This window comes from Apodemus sylvaticus, chromosome 2, assembly GCF_947179515.1.
Source record: "Apodemus sylvaticus chromosome 2, mApoSyl1.1, whole genome shotgun sequence".
Lineage (NCBI taxonomy): Eukaryota > Metazoa > Chordata > Mammalia > Rodentia > Muridae > Apodemus > Apodemus sylvaticus.
In genome coordinates, this window is record NC_067473.1 from 84,410,480 (window position 1) to 84,426,502 (window position 16,023).

General features: G+C 38.6%; 1 protein-coding gene across 2 annotated transcripts in view; it reads right to left on the reverse strand.

The window, feature by feature from the left end:
- The window catches only part of Fam13a (family with sequence similarity 13 member A), a 107,622-nt gene that overhangs the window by 71,874 nt on the left and 19,725 nt on the right, over nt 1-16,023 (reverse strand). For both annotated transcript variants that reach the window (XM_052173831.1, XM_052173830.1), the window contains exon 3: nt 2,002-2,043. In XM_052173831.1, the coding sequence (XP_052029791.1) occupies nt 2,002-2,043 (42 nt within the window). The remainder of the gene's footprint in view (nt 1-2,001; nt 2,044-16,023) is intronic.

A 16,023-nucleotide genomic window follows, 5' to 3' on the forward strand; every position in this document is an offset into this window, starting at 1 on the left:
ATAGAGATACTTCTGAAATATGGGTATATTTTAAAGGCAATCATTGGTATGGTAACCTTGATTGTTTAATTAACTTGGTGGTATGTTTTTAACCAAGATGCCAAATAACATCACTTTCCCCATTGATACTGCTCTCTCTGAGTCGCACAAACACGCCATTTGACAGCAACAGAGCCTTTCAGTGTATCTAAGTAATTAACTGACATTCAGCTTAATTCTGAATGGAAAATTCTTAATTTATACTCATCTAAGCAGGTTTTTCTTCCTTGAAAAAGATCCACACTCTTTTTAAATATCTAGAAAAGAGTAACTTTATTTGTTTGTTTTGTTTTGAGACAGTTTTGCTACATAGCCCAGGCAAGTCTCAAACTTAGAGTCTTATGAAACTACCAGCCCTAGGTTCATCAAATAATCCTATAAAATTTCAATTTAAAGTTTTCCAGATAGATGCAGATAAACATTTAATTAAATGTTTATTAATTTTATTAAACTGTTTTCTAAAAATGATTTGAAGACAAGCATAACCTAATTGAAGTGGTCACTGTGATATCTGTTTTCTGTGTCCCTATTGACTAACTGGCGTAGGAAAATATAAATATATTAGCATCAAATACTAAGCAACTACAGTGTTACCAACTACATGAGGAAAGAGTATCAGACACAACACAGGGAGTGTCCATCGTGGTTCAGTTCTGGAATCTTTACAGCAGACACAGCCAAAGAGCGTTAGCTCTGCCTTTCTTTGCTTCCGCAACTAAAGGAAAGAACCCAACTCCATCATCTGAGATTCCAGTTCTGTCCTGCCAGTGCTTCTTCTCCTTTAAGCTCCTTCCTCTAGACCACACCTTCCCTGTCCCTAACACTTGATTATTGCCCAGGGAAGATGCTATGAAAAGGCTTCCCATGTCCCAGGAGAAGAAAACAGTAGGGGAGACAGAACAACAGCTTTTGGTCAGATTTGTCTAGTGAAGTTAGCACCTAATATGTGTTTCCTGGCACCAGGGAGATAACCATAAACATGGCAGAAAAGATTCTGTGTTAGTGGAGTTTGCACTTCCACGGCGCAGGGCAGAGGAACCGTGTGGCAGTGCGCTGTCTGATACTGAGTCAGAAAGTGATTCCTAGAAGGGATGAATGAAAACAAAATGCTAGCTGGGCTATCTCAGGAACAGAAAGTCAGGCGCGCAAACAAGAAAGCACAATGTGGTTAGAGAGGCAAGCAAGTGCAGAAAGCCTGGACCAGGTCAGGCCATAAAACAGGACTGTGCTTAGCCTAAGGGAGCCTGGACTCCTCTGCAGGAGAAAGCATGCGCCAGGTATAAGTAACCCAGTTACTGCCACTGCTGTCAGGAGACAGGACTTGGTGCTACCAGGGCTTTGCTTTCTTTTCTACATCCCTTTAACAAAAAAATTTAAAGGAGGACTGCAAAATATCCACAGAGGTGGAGCAAGGCTCATTCAATGTCACACACTTAACACTGTGTGTGGTGCACCGTAGGTTCTTAATAAACAAACAAGGCGGGAAGAAAAGTCGCAGGTACCGCTTCAGCCTGTACTTATTTTTTTCTCCATGACAAGATGCCTCCAGGGAACAGAGTCAGCACTGCAAACATTAACTGACCCTGACATTGTTTTTATTAAAATAAATAAAAAGCTAATGGTGCCAGGCATAGTGGCAAACACACCTGTTACCCTAGCACTAGGGCATAGGCAGGAAGATTGTGAATTAAAGGTGAGTCTGGAGTACATAGTGAACTACGCCTAACCTAAGACGCACAGTGACACTAACAAGGAATCTAGTTGGTAGTTTCAAATGGGGAAGGAGGATCGTGTATTGTCACAGACAGACCTACTTTCTGGATATGAACAGCTTAAAAAATCACTGGCTGTTTATTATCTTAATCTTCCAATTCTATACCACATAAGGATTTGCTTTTTTATATTATTAAGTGGGAAAAGGCATAAAATGTTGTTAAATATAAAAAAAAAAAAACAACTTACTCTCCAGTTGTTGAAACATTGCTGACTTGGGATACGTGGGCACTGTGAAAAGAAGCAGAGAGAGAGAAAATCAGGTTGACTGAGGGGTCAGAGAGGATGAACCAACATCTGAAGGGACGCTGCCGGCATGGAAGAATGGGCGGGTCCCACACGTCACCACTGACAACCAGCAGCCATGTCAGGGCCCTTCCACTGTGCAGCACGTAGAGGCGGCTTGTGTACTTCTTCGAACACCGACTTGGAAAACACCTAGCTAGCTCTAAGCCTGATGCTGCAGCCAGGGCTGCTGGCCTTCTCCATCCTTTGCCGTGCTAGAGTGATGGCTGCCGACTGTCTATCACCTGTTGTCCCAGGCCTGCAAGCACAGGCATGTTTGTAAATCTGCTCAGAACTCAGAGGCCAGCAAGGACCAGAGGGCACAGAGAACAAGGGACTGGCCTGACTTCCTACACAGCCATTTCCAACTTGTCTTTTCCACAGCGCGCATTTTCCTCCAGACACTCAAGATGGAAACTCTCAGGTGATAGCTCATTGTAAAAAGTGATTTAGCACCTGTGACTGAATGCATATAAACATCTTCTATCTTCTAAAAAGCCCGATTCTTTGGAATAATGAGTATGTATTCCACACCACGGATGTGTACCTATCTGAACTTCCTTCTGCCTGTGGGAGCTCCGTACTCACAAACCCAGGTGAGGTCCGGGTTCAGCTAACTAAAATTATCTGTTGCTACTTTCTCACAGGCCACCACTCCCAACTCCATGCTTAGTCAAGATTTAAGTTCCTGTGCCTAAAAAGGAAGCTAAACATTGAGCAGATTTTTAAGTGTATTAAGCTAGTTTTTAACAGACAGCGTTTCCTTGTTTTCTTCCTACTTGCACAATATACAGGAAGAGGATGGAGGTGTCCTGAAGAGATCACTACCAGTGGCGACACTTCAACTAACCTAAACGCTAATTCATCTGGTGTCATCTCAGCACATGCACGTGCTGCTTCCAAATCATCTGCTGGCTCCTGCTCCTGTGTAATAATACATCTCAGTGCCTTCATGTCAGGATCCACGTCTTGGAGAGTTCTACCCCTTACCATCACCATCACAACCACCACCGCCACCACCACCACCACCACTGCCACCACTGCTAGGTGGAAGTCCTTATTCCAGAGGGAGTCAGTAATTCTACTTCATCCCCAGTTAGTTTTTATCAGTTGATATGAAGTTCTAAGTGAAACCCACAGATAGGGAAAAACTATTCCAAACATTCCACTGTGCAAATGAACACTGAGGTGCATAAGAATAAAAACAAATACACATATACATTAGTAAGGGCCCTGGACCCTTACCGTTTTCAGATACTGTGCTTAGTAATTTTTGCTTGTATTTTTCTCACTTAGATTGTAGTATCCCTGTGAGGAGTGTGTTGTCTTTCCAGTCTTCAGCGAAGAGGTTAGGCAGACCAGCTAACTGCTCTGGAGGCTAGTCACAGATGAGGCAGAGCTAAAGGTTTCAGCTCTGAACCTGAGCTCATTACCACATAGACTAGGGCAGGTTTGCATGCAGAGGTGAGGCTTAGGATTTGACTTGTCTTTCGGCCACAGTGCCCATTATTCACAGTGGTTCCCAGGCTTTGTGGCCCACAAGAAACTCTTGCTGTATCTGTCTTGACCTGGAACAGGCAGTCCCCCTTGGGACATTTTGTGGCAAGCCCCCAGTAAGTCCAGTACTGTATAATTAACTCCTGGGTTCCTCAATACAGTTACACAATCTCAGTTTGGGGAGCCAAAACGAACTGAATAATGAAGTGACTAGGGTATACCTAAAACAGCAAAGGGTCAGATGTGCTAAATGCTGAAGAACATTCCCAACACAGCCCACCAACCAATCCGGCGGCTGCTTCCAGAAGGAGATGGATTACCTTTCCTTTCTCATGTACTTGGTTCTTAGTGCTGTTCTCTTTGCCTGTTCAAGTAGAGGATGCAGTTGCTTGCTTGTTTTGTGGTATTGGGATAAAATAGATGGTCTGACACATGCTATGCTGTGCCCTTCCACTGAGCTCCAACCCCAGACTGGTATTTTTATGTTCATTTGTTTTTTCCCCCAGGGTAAGGAGAAGCAAATCATGAGGGGACAAAAAAGCCACAAAAACAGAAGAGGCAGGTTTGGAATTTCTAATTCTGTAAATAGGGGCGTTAGAGCCTCAACATACCCAAGAATGACCCAAACCCTTATTAGAACAGGTGATCCATCTGGTCTAGGGAAAGGGGGTGCTAAAATCTGCTTTGCAGAACTGGCCAAAAGCTCTACTATCAAGTTTCAGTTTTAGCTAGACTGAGCTTTTCATGAATTCCCTGGTCACTTCCATGCTATTGTTTGTTGGTCAGTAAAAGATGCATTGAGGAGCAAGGTTCTTAATCCTTGCACTAAAATTCTTTAGAATGTTCTTAGGGAACACTAACTATTTTAAAATCTGTAAATAAATTAATGAAGATATAATAATATAATAATATGGCAATCTTTTTGTTGGTTTTTTGTTTGCTTGGTTTTTTTTGTTTGTTTGTTTTTTGTTGTTGTTTTTTTGGGGGGGGGTCTGAGGCAGGTCTCTCTATATAGCCTTGACTGTCCTAGAACTTGCTTTGTAGACTAGATTGGCTTCCAAGTCATAGAGGTCTGCCTACCTCTGCCTCTGGAGTGCTGGGACTTAAGACAAGCATTAGCAAGCCTAGCTTATGCTAATTTATTGAGTGAAAACCAGTTAAGACCTTCTAAAAGGAAAATGACCTGAGGCATTTGAGCCAGCCATAAAGATTCCTCCCCAGGACACAAAAGTGAATGTGTAAGTAACAAAACACATAGTTACATCTTCTTTAATTTTTTGCTATATTTATTTTAATCAGATTTATGCTAACTTTGTGTTTTTACTTTTTAAAATGCAATCTAAAATTTCTAGTTTATGTAGCTTGTGCATGATTTTAAGGAACTTAAAGATGAGCATATTTGTCACTGAGAATCAGAAAAGATGAGTGAGGTCTTGGTTCTGGAAACTGGATGAAGTCATAGCCACTGGTTAGATAGGATGCTTTCAGCTGGTTCATACAAGAAAGAAAGAAAGAAAGAAAGAAAGAGAGAGAGAAAGAAAGAAAGAAAGAAAGAAAGAAAGAAAGAAAGAAAGAAAGAAAGAAAGAAAGAAAGAAAGAAAGAAAGAAAGAAAGAAAGAAAGAAAGAAAGAAAGGCAGGCTTGGCTAGTGATACCTGTTTAGCTCTAAAACTCAGTTCAGATTCAAGTTTACTGTCCTCAAATTTAATTCACTGTAAAAGACTAGAACTGCTGTTAGTTTTGCAACACAGTAAGCAGTCAAGCAGTTTTATTAGATACCAAAATGGCTGTGGTCAAGTATCCATCCACTTTTATAATAATTCCATGGTAAGTGTTTAGCAATTCACCAATACAGTTATAACCAAGTTAATACCAGCAAGAAGGGATGCTTTTAAAGCTGAGATTCATTAGAGGATGAAGTTCTAGGGAAGTGATGTAAAAATTAAATGCATTTGAATAATAAACAAGTTAAACTATAACATACTATTTTATCTCAAGAAGAGTTTAAATTCTCTTTACAAAAATAAGAATTAGTATATTTATTCGGAGCCTTTGACCTATTGAGCAAATTTCTTACACATTATGAAAAGCATATGAATGAGTTCACTTCTTGACTTTTGGTAAAGTAAATACTTAAAGTTGAAAGAAGTAAGCTCACGTATAAACAGAGTCAATTTGTTACCACAGCTATGTTAGTGATCATGTGTCTGCATGTTCTGCAGGTCCAGTCATTCAAACTAGAGTTTAAGCCCACAAGCTGTCATAAGTGAGCTCTACGGCACACTTAAGTTGAAATCAAAACTATAAGCTAATTATGCTTAGCAACATTGGTCTTTAAAATTTGCGTGTGATATGTTGTGCAGATTCATGTTGACAAGTGAGTCTTTTATTAGAGTTCTTGGTTTGAAGGGATGAAAAGATACTACACACAAATAAAGAGCTTCCAATCTACAAAACTTGAAATTGATACCCTGGAAAGGTGTGCAATGTGCATCCTCTCTTGCTTTAGTTTGTTCTTTTTGGTGGTGTACCCAGGCCTAACTAGAGCATCATGGCTTTAACAAAACCCATGAGGGCTAACAGACTTGGATTTTGCTACGGGATAGAACACCTACATTTATCTGATTTAAAAAAAAAATCAACAAATGGGACAATTATGTGATTCAATTTAAGTCCAAAGATCATCAAAATATCACAAAATTCTTGATTTTTGTATTTAGCAAAATGCAGTGTTTGGGTATTATTTTCTAATACCACAAGCTGGCCTGTAGTGTCAACAGTATACATGTCAGTACAGGTCACTGGACAGTCCTTTCTCAATTCTATGATTTTCGTGTGTCCTGAGAGTGTCCCTTATTAAAGCACATTCCATGCATTTGTTTATTGCCTCTGTGGTACCCTTAGCCATGGTTATCACACACACAGGGTTCCTGTGACATTTTTATAGACAAACTTTGCTATTGGCTGTATCATTTGCATATGGTTGATATAATTAACACTTTGGACACAATTTGGTTTTAAAAATGGTATACACAATACTGTACATGCCACATGGAGTACATACTACTGTGCAGGAAGAAAATATTTATCTTTACTCTTCCCTAATGTCACACTAATATCCTTTTGCATATTAAGCATAATTTAGAGGAGCCTAATGTAAAGAAAGAGTATTTTCTTTCCAGTTTTATCTTGATATTCTACTCAATACTTGACTTGTCAACAGACTCATCTTTTGTTCAACTCATTTGATTTTTTTTAAAGAATTCTCAGTTTTACCTAGTATATTTGTGCTTAAAAAGAAATTCAGAGTTTTCTAGTTTTTATACTAGGTCATTCTTAGGCAAAATTATTAGATGTAACAGATAAATCACACTAGGCCCATTTTACAGAATGGAAGCTAAAGTTCAGAGAAATTGATCTCACTCTGAACAGTCTGGGTTCATTAAAGATGCACATTATTCTCAAATAATCTGCTACTTCTAGAAAATTCTGTAAATACATCCATTAATAGTTATTCCACTAGAATATATTACTACAATGCTGAAGAGGATGGAGGTGCTTGTCAAAGTGCAAGAAAAAACACGAGTTTAGGGGATACTGGAGCAATTTGCAGGGGAAGGTTCAGGATCCGCCCGAGCCTTTACTTTCTGAGTCTCTTTGTAAATTTTGTGTCTGACATATTGCTCTATTACAAACACAATGCTTACATGTAAATCTATCATTTTTAATGTAAGAGTTTACATGCTTTGATACCATGCTACTTGACAGAGTAGTTTGCATCTTTCACATCCTCAGTAGGCTAGTTCCTGGTATGTTTGCTTTGCCCTTTGATGTGCTTCTGAATGAGATGGTTATATCCTAACTAACTTTGTTTTCCACTTCTGTTTTCAGTAGTATGATTTCTTTCTTAGAATCCCTACAGTTTTCAGTTATAGCTATCACTTCTAATATTACTTGTTTCACTGTTTTAATTTTTATTCTTTCTTTTTCCATTCTGCAAGGATTTCTCAAATTTTATTTTTATCTTATACCTGACTGTAAATTTTAGTATATGTTTCTGAAAATTAGATATATTAATTGTATTATATTATAATATGCTATATATATGCACTTGTGTTTGTGTGCTTGAATGTATGCATGTGTACTACATGAATGCAGAAGCCCACAGAGGTTAGATTACCTGGAACTGGAGTCACAAACAAGGGTTAGCCCTCATATGGGTGCTGGGGGCAGAACCCAGATCCTCTATAAGCGTCGCAACTACTCTGAGGCACGGAGCCATCTCTCCAGCTTTTTTGTTGAGAATTTCATACATGAGTACTGTATTTACATCATTTCCATCCCTTTCTCTCTACCCTGCCAACTCCTTCCATTACCTTCAACTTGTCCCCAAATTTATGACTTATTCTTTAATTATTTTTAGAGACTTCTTAATGTTTTATTTTATTTTATTTTATTTTATTTTATGTGTATGATTGTTTTGCCTACATGTATGCATGTACAGCACATGCTTCCCTAGTGTCCATGGAAGTCAGAATCAGGTACAGGATCTCCCAGAACTGGAGTCCTACTAATTTGATTTAGTGTTGCCCGTGTATATATACTTGCTTAGGGCTGACTATTTGGGATTGGATAACTCATCAGTATTCTCACTCCTAGAGAAACTTTCTCCCTCTCTTGGCAGCTATTGATTATCTGTATCTATTCATTTGGAGATAGAACTTAGTGAAATTTCTCATGTCCACATTTGCATGTCAATTTGTCTTGTTTAGGCAACTGTGAAGGTGAGATTTCATGAGTGCATTTTGACCAGCCCAACAAACTATCTCTAGTGGTGCAGTAATGGCACTGTTATCTTGAGGGTAACTAACAGCTTTCTAATTGGTGTTAAGACTCTACTTAATATTAGAGAATTAATACCTAGTAAATCTAATCAGCTACCCAGGATTGGAGAGGTATTAGGACTAGAGGAGAACCTACTACTACCAATTTCCTAAACTGTATTCTATACCTTATACCCACAGGAAAGTGTAGCCTTCCTCTCTCACTAAAAACTAATAAACATAGAAGCAAACAACAAAACAAGACAAAAACAAAACATTTTGCAACAAATAGAGACTATTAAGGAGATCCACAAGTCATCAAAATGCCAAGAAAAAGTGACCATGAGATGCCGAGTTCTAGTTGATATATTTATGATGCAATCATATCTAAGGCTCAAGAGAAATTATGGAAGATGGGTAGAAAGACTGTAAGAGTCAGAAAAACAGGGTATGCGCTGAATCATGTCCTATGCTTGATTTACTAAAAGTATCTGCTCTCTTATGCTTCTCATGGATTTTTAGGTTTTTTAATGTACATCTAATGTCAATTTAACTGACTAAAGTGGTTTTAATGCTAGGGTGTTTCTTATACATCTTTGTCGTTCATTTCACATCTAAACATGTTATTTCCAATAGAGTCTTACTAACAGTTCAAAGAGGTTGGTCAGATCTTTGAGAATGTTTTTGAGAATAACTATATTGCTTTTCAAGTTTTCTTCTGACTCATAAAAACGCGTTTTTGTATGAAAAATTCAGAGCGGGTCATCTTTTACCTTTAATGTGTAATTTCATTGTGTGAATCCCAAATCATTTTTTAGTGTTAAACTACTCTTAAGGGGGCAACAATGAACCAAGAAGTCATTATTAAATAATCTGGGTGAATAAATTAGTTCTTAGTTTATGGCATTGTCCAAGTAGTTGTGGGCAAATGCTCTTGCTGACTATAGCCAGTGCATGAGTCTACTCTAGGGACATGTGCTAAGCTTTCTTGGGCAGGCTTGATGCTTGCTTGAATATAAGAAGTAAACTGGAGAACCGCACACAAAATTACTTTGTTTTTATGCAATATATACTTTGAAATGCACACTGAATCCCACAATCCCCCTGCTCTTAAGGCCCCCTTTTTCAAATGCTTTGGTTAAGTAGCTAATGTCCCAGGGGTATCCTCTCTCCTTTCTATTGTTTTGTATTCTAAGTATTCTATTCTCTGAATAGATAGTGAAATGAAGAAGCCAGTGGGCCAGAGAGGTGGAAAAGAACACCCAACTCTTTTCTGATGACCCAAGTTGTTCTCCATTTAGGGAATGTCACTTGTTTTTCTGGTCAGTGAAGCAGATAATAGAAAGAATCTAATTCTGCCTCCTCCCAAATGGCTTCTTTCTTTTTCTTGCTATCTCCATTTGACCAGAAGATGGAACATAAAGACTTCAAGGAGCACATTAATGGGCAGTCTTGGACACCCTGGCTTTCTTTGAAGCACTAGCTCTAAGTTTACTGCTGTTCTAACTTCCTTGGAATTTAAGAAGGAAGTTGGGGATGATTATATCAGGGAAGGTAGTCAGTCACCTGTTTAACTAAACACTTTTAGATTGTATTCCAGTCGGAAGCTCCTACAAGGAGAGCAGAAGAACAAAATGGTAAGAAATTTAGGCACAATGGTTATAAAAGAGTCAGTTATTACATTCCTTTGCTTTATCATGCTAAAGAAGAGCCAAAGGAGAAAAGCTCTAACATTTTATATGATCTTAATTTTCAGTAAAGACTGAACACAAGCCTAATGTTTTCATTAACATTAAGAGAATTGAGCCCAGATGCTCCTATATTAAGAACCCAGGACAAAATCTCTCAAAAATTGTTGAATAATATCAGTTTCTCATTGATGGTCATCATACTGATAGTTTGCTCTATAGCTAGATAGCATATGAAAAGCTCTTATGACACATTTCAAAAATAGACATCCAATCCTACATAAGATTCAGATTCTTTTTTATTTTTTGTTTGTTTTGTTTTTTGAGACAGTGTGCGTTTGTGTAGCTTTGGTTGTCATGGAACTACCTCTGGAGACCAGGTTGGCCTTCGATTATGATTTGGATTCTTAATCAGCAAGAAGCGATATTTGAAGATTCCTACATATTTCAAATCTATAGGAAAGGATATTATTAGAAACAGAAATTAATGATTAGTGAAAATGGAAAATAATTGAAACTCTAATTTGTGATTATTGGAAATGTAAACTTGTGCTTCTAGTGTGCAAAACAGTGTGGGAATTCTCAAAAATAAATCCAACAATTCTATATCTAATACAACTAAAAGCAGGGGTTTGAGCTGGAGATTTGACACCCATGCTCACAAGCTGTATTGTGTACAAAAGTCAAAGACAGAAACAACCTGAGCCAGTGAGTTAGCTCAACTGGCAAAGGTGTTTACTATCAAGTCTGGTAACCTGAGTTCAGCCCTAGGGCTCTGCCTTCAAAACCAATGGGCTTCTGACACATGCTACAGAGAGGATGAGCCTTGAGGACATAAGGCTAAGGGAAATGCAATAATCACAAAAGGATAAGTTCTGCTTGGCTCTACTTGAGTGAAATGCCTATAGCATCATAGAATAAGACAAGGGCAGAATGATGGCTACCAAGGGCTGGGCTTGAGAGGAAAGTGATGAGGAGTTAATGGCCCATGGGCTAGAATTTAGTCTTGTAAATTTTGAAGGGTTTCTAATGATAGATAGCAGGTGTCCAACAAATGTATTTAAAGAAATCACTGTACATTTAAGATGATGGAAATAGCAAATTTCAATTTATATGTATCTTATAAAACATCAAAAATAATTAAAATTGATTTAGCTGGTGAAGAATATGTTATTTGCATTACAAAGACACATACAGACACACAGATAGACAGACACAGACACACAGGCACACAGACACAAGCATACACACACACACACACACACACACACACACACACACACACACACAGCAGGGGAAGTCCATGGTTTCCCTTCATCTTAGAAACACTATTCCAGTCAAGAAGCAAGAAAAAAAAATTCTTTGTGCTTGAAACCGTCCACTCACTCGTTTGATTTTTCATCTGGTTAAAAAATTAAGTATATACTAAATAAACAACTTGTTTGTTCACTTTGATAGCCTGTGACAATCTTAGCCATGAATAAAATATCTGGGGTATACACTTCTGTAAATCATTCCATGATAATCAGCTTGCATGTTTGTTTTGAAACAGGTCTCACTATGTAGCTCTGACTGTCCTGAACCAGGCCAGTCTGAAACTCACAGATATTAACTTACCCTTGACTTTTGAGTGATGGGATTAAATGTATTATCACCATACCTGGCTGATAATAAGGAGCTTTAGAAAACCTATCTTTCAAAGGCAAAAATCAAAGTAGTAACAATCAAAATTTTAAACTAGAGAAATATAATGAAAACATCACAAACCTTCAAATTATAGCATAAATTGTTTAAGATGGTATTTCCCCTGCCATTAAAAAGCTGTCTACAGATGTCCGTAAAGTTTTCTACATACAAAGATAAGAATAATATGACATAATTTCTAGATATCTCCCTGTTTGTGGTACAGAAAAATCAAACCCAGGGCTTTGTTCATTTTCCCAACATATTGACCAACATATTTAGCCTCAGATAAATTTTACATAATATGATAGGTTTAAGTCTCCACCAATTAAAAATGGGCAAAATCTTAAAGAATCATCTTGCATCCCAAACAACTCACTTGGAAATAAATCTATCAAATATTCTTTCAGGACAATTAGAAGGCAGATAAAACCCTGACCCTTACTTAAGCAAGTCTGTACTTGATAGTAATTTAGCTTTGGTTTGTACCGTATTAGAATACCAGGAAGACTTGGGCCTTGCTAGAAGACAGGTCGAGTTTGCCTATCAGGTGCAAGCCTGGGAAACAGGCTGGAAACAGCTCAGTAAGACTGACTGCAACTTGGCAGACTCTGAAGCAAACAGCTCAGACTTAGATGAAGCACAGGCCACACAGGCCGTCCGGGAATTTGTGTGGAACTCAAGCGTAAAATCTGTTGGATAGGCACCTGGAACCTGAAGGTGGGTGGGGGTTGAGCAGGGGAGTCAAGGATATGAAAGTGAAGGCAGAGAGCTTTGGTTCCGGTGGAAATCCGTCCTAGAAGCCCAAAGCCAGGTTTGTAGACAGTGAGAACTCAGACAAATGGAAACATAAACTAGTCAAAGATCCCAGCCAGATGTGACCGGATGCCAGGAGGAAGAAGGTAGGCAGCAACAAGCTAGGGGCATAGGGGAACTTCAGGGGGAAGCTGCTTTGATGTGAATCTGATCAATGGAGTTGGGGGTTCCTGTTTTTGGAGTCCAGCCTAGAATCTGAAAGAGAACACAGTATGGACGTGCCTGCCAAGAACGTTCCCGTGTAACCTGCAGAGGCATGTGTTTGTTTTGCTTCAGCCTTACCAAAGTTTTGCTTCACTTTCTGTTCCCCTAATTGTTTCAGCAGGGCTGGCTAATCCCAAGGGAGCAATCTGGGGAACAATGACACCTATTATCTGTGCTACTGTAACTGCAGTAAACTTGACACATGGTTAAAGCAGGTGTTGCTCTATAGCTATTATTTCCTTTCCCTTCAAAGAAAGACACCTGGCTCTCTGTTGACTTAGGGCAGACTGAAGAGGGACTGCAGTGGACAGTGAACTGTTACCACAGAAGGTATTTACTTAGACCCAGGGTGCTAACAGTCCTGCTTTATTGCAGAAACATCTGAAGCAAATGAAATGCCCAAGAGCTAAATACAGGGCATAACCTGACTATGAGGAGAATAGCAAGCCACAGAAGTCATTCTACCTCATGGTGGTGAAGCAAGATGAGGAATGTGGGCCCTTTTTGGTTCTTGGTCCCTGCATCCAACCCTCTCCTCCATCTAAACCTGGGCTCTAATGCCTCTGCTGGTTTGCAGCAGCCTCCTTCCGGGCCCTCATCCACACTCTTCACCCAGCAGGTGAGCGCCAGTGACTAGGCACCTATCTGTGTGATGTCTGTGTGAGGATCATCTGCTCCCCTTCGAGAACAGACAACTGCTTTGCTCTCTCTTCTATCTGTCCTGATCCATTTCATTTTTGATGAAGGTTGACCCCAGACTGCAGCCAGTTGAGATTTTATATTCCACTTTACGCTGATCTTCCAGAATCGATCCAAGTAATGACCAGTTGTTCATCCCAAACCACTTTGCCTGGCTCCTAAGAGATTCAAACTGCTTGTGCAGTGTATACCTATCTCAGCAGGTATGTCGTATCTATTGTTTGGGTCTGTTATTTCCTTAAGAAAAATCTAGTGAATCCACAACACCGACATATAGTATATAGCATGCAGTATTCAAAAGTACTATTTTTGGAAAGTAGCAGGTTGCAACTCTCAATCTACAAGGTTCTACTTTGAATATAAAGAAATGAGTAAAATTTTAAAATCATCTCTAAAAAACATCAGTGAGGAATTTATGAGTCTTGTAATAGCTCTGTTTTGGGGATTGAGTCAAAGGATTCTTGACTAATAAAGTGATAGCAAAAAATGAAAGTTGCAGATACTTATATTGAAAATATATTGAAAACAGCTAAGCATGTCTCTTACGACATAACACCAAAAAATGTGCACTTACTTCTAAGCTGTTCTTCAGCAGATATGTCACATTTCTAGCTAAAAATACCCAGCAGAGATAACCAATAATTGGCAAACACTTTTCTTTCTCCCACTTAAACTCTTTATGCTAGAACAGCAACAAAGTTTACTTCAAACTAGCCGTGCAAATCACTGTGGGGCGGGCTCATGCTTCCGCAGTAGTTTAAGTTTCATATCAAGTGAGAAAGTAAAATCAAGTTAAAATAAACTTGTATGAAACTAATTCTTGTATCATTTTTGGGACAATCATACAATGTTACTCAGGGGAAAAAAAAAACAAACCACTTTTGGAATTTTGATTACAGGTTGAATAATTACTGTTTTTGCTCCCATGAAACAACAGCTGCACTTACTTTGAACTTTTATTCTCTAAAATTAGCAGAGGCTCCTAACGTCTTCTTTCTCTACTGTCGATGTAGCCTTGTAGGAACACTCATGCTGGGAGACTCATTTGTATTATTTGTTTACTTATGTGTATATGTGTGTAATGTCATGGTGTGTGTGTGTGTGTGTGTGTGTGTGTGTGTGTGTGTGTGTGTGTATGTGTCACCAAGAAGGTGAAGAGAAGGCATCAGAACCCCCTGGTGAGGGACTTGCAGGAGGTTGTGAGCCCCTTGATGTGGGAGATGGGAACTGAACTTAAGTCCTCTGGAAGAGCAGAAAGGGCTTGAGCCATCCCTCTGCATAGTCTTTCTGTACCCCTAATGTCCTCATGGTGTAGTGTTTATGCTCCTAATATTGAATAGAGGATGCAGCCTGCACTCAAAGTCCAGTAAATATACTACGAACTGTCTTTTACTCTTATTTACTTATTTTACTCTTACTTACTTTCTAAAATTTTTACTTTAAATATATTTTTATTTTGTGTGTGTGGATGTTTTGCCTGCACATATATGTGTTTTTGACCTGTGCCTTGTGCCTGGGGAAGCCAGAAAGAGGTATCTGATTCCTTGGAATTGGAGTGCAGACTGTTGGGAACTACCATGCAGACTCTGGAATCAGACTCTGGAATCAGACTCAGGCCTTCTGGAAGAGCAGCTCTTAACCATTGAGTTATCTCCCAAGCCCCTTTATTTTACCTTCAGTCTACAAATCTAGAATTTCTTTAAAAAAAATCTAGTATTAAAGACATATTATAGTCCAGATAATGAGAGAAAAATCCACAGCTTTATACTGTAAACACTAGTATATATTTTTAAAGACTTAAGACTATTTTGACTATTTAATTAAATATAATAAACATAAAAATATCATTAATTACTACTTAAAACACAAATTGTTCTCATTCAGAGTTACAAAATTAAGACAGAGAAAGGCTTTCAGTAGGTGGCACGGCCTGTGTTCTGTGTAGCTTAATTTTCCTTACTACACAGTAATCACTTCTTTGATACTACTATCCATGTTTACAAAATGATCCCAGAATCAATATGGACTCTGGGATGCCACCCTAATATGCCCACAGTGCCTGTACAGCTGAGATTAACCATGATCAGAATGTGCAGATTCAGTTTGGAGGAAACCAAGATTTGAAAACAAAATAGTAACAACAACAACAACAACTACCACAACAAAAACAACCACAACAACAACAAAACTGGTTTTAGATAGGCTATCTCAGCCTGAAATCTGCTACAGAGTGTGTTGAAAGAGTGAACACTGGGGAAAGTAGTTACTCGGCTGTACCTAGCATTCTGTATCACATGTCTAAACTCTGAGTGGTTAAAATAAAGTCTAATTTTAACTTTGTAATAATTGCAAAAAAAGGTTTAAATAAATAATAAGCAAATAAAAACCTATGTTTTGTGTGTCCTCATACTTTCTTTAAAAATGTAGACTTTAAAATTAAGGCAATACTAAAAAGGACAACAGTTTTTGTCTGTGTGGTTGGATGATATTCTATCACAGTGGTTTTCAATTTATGGT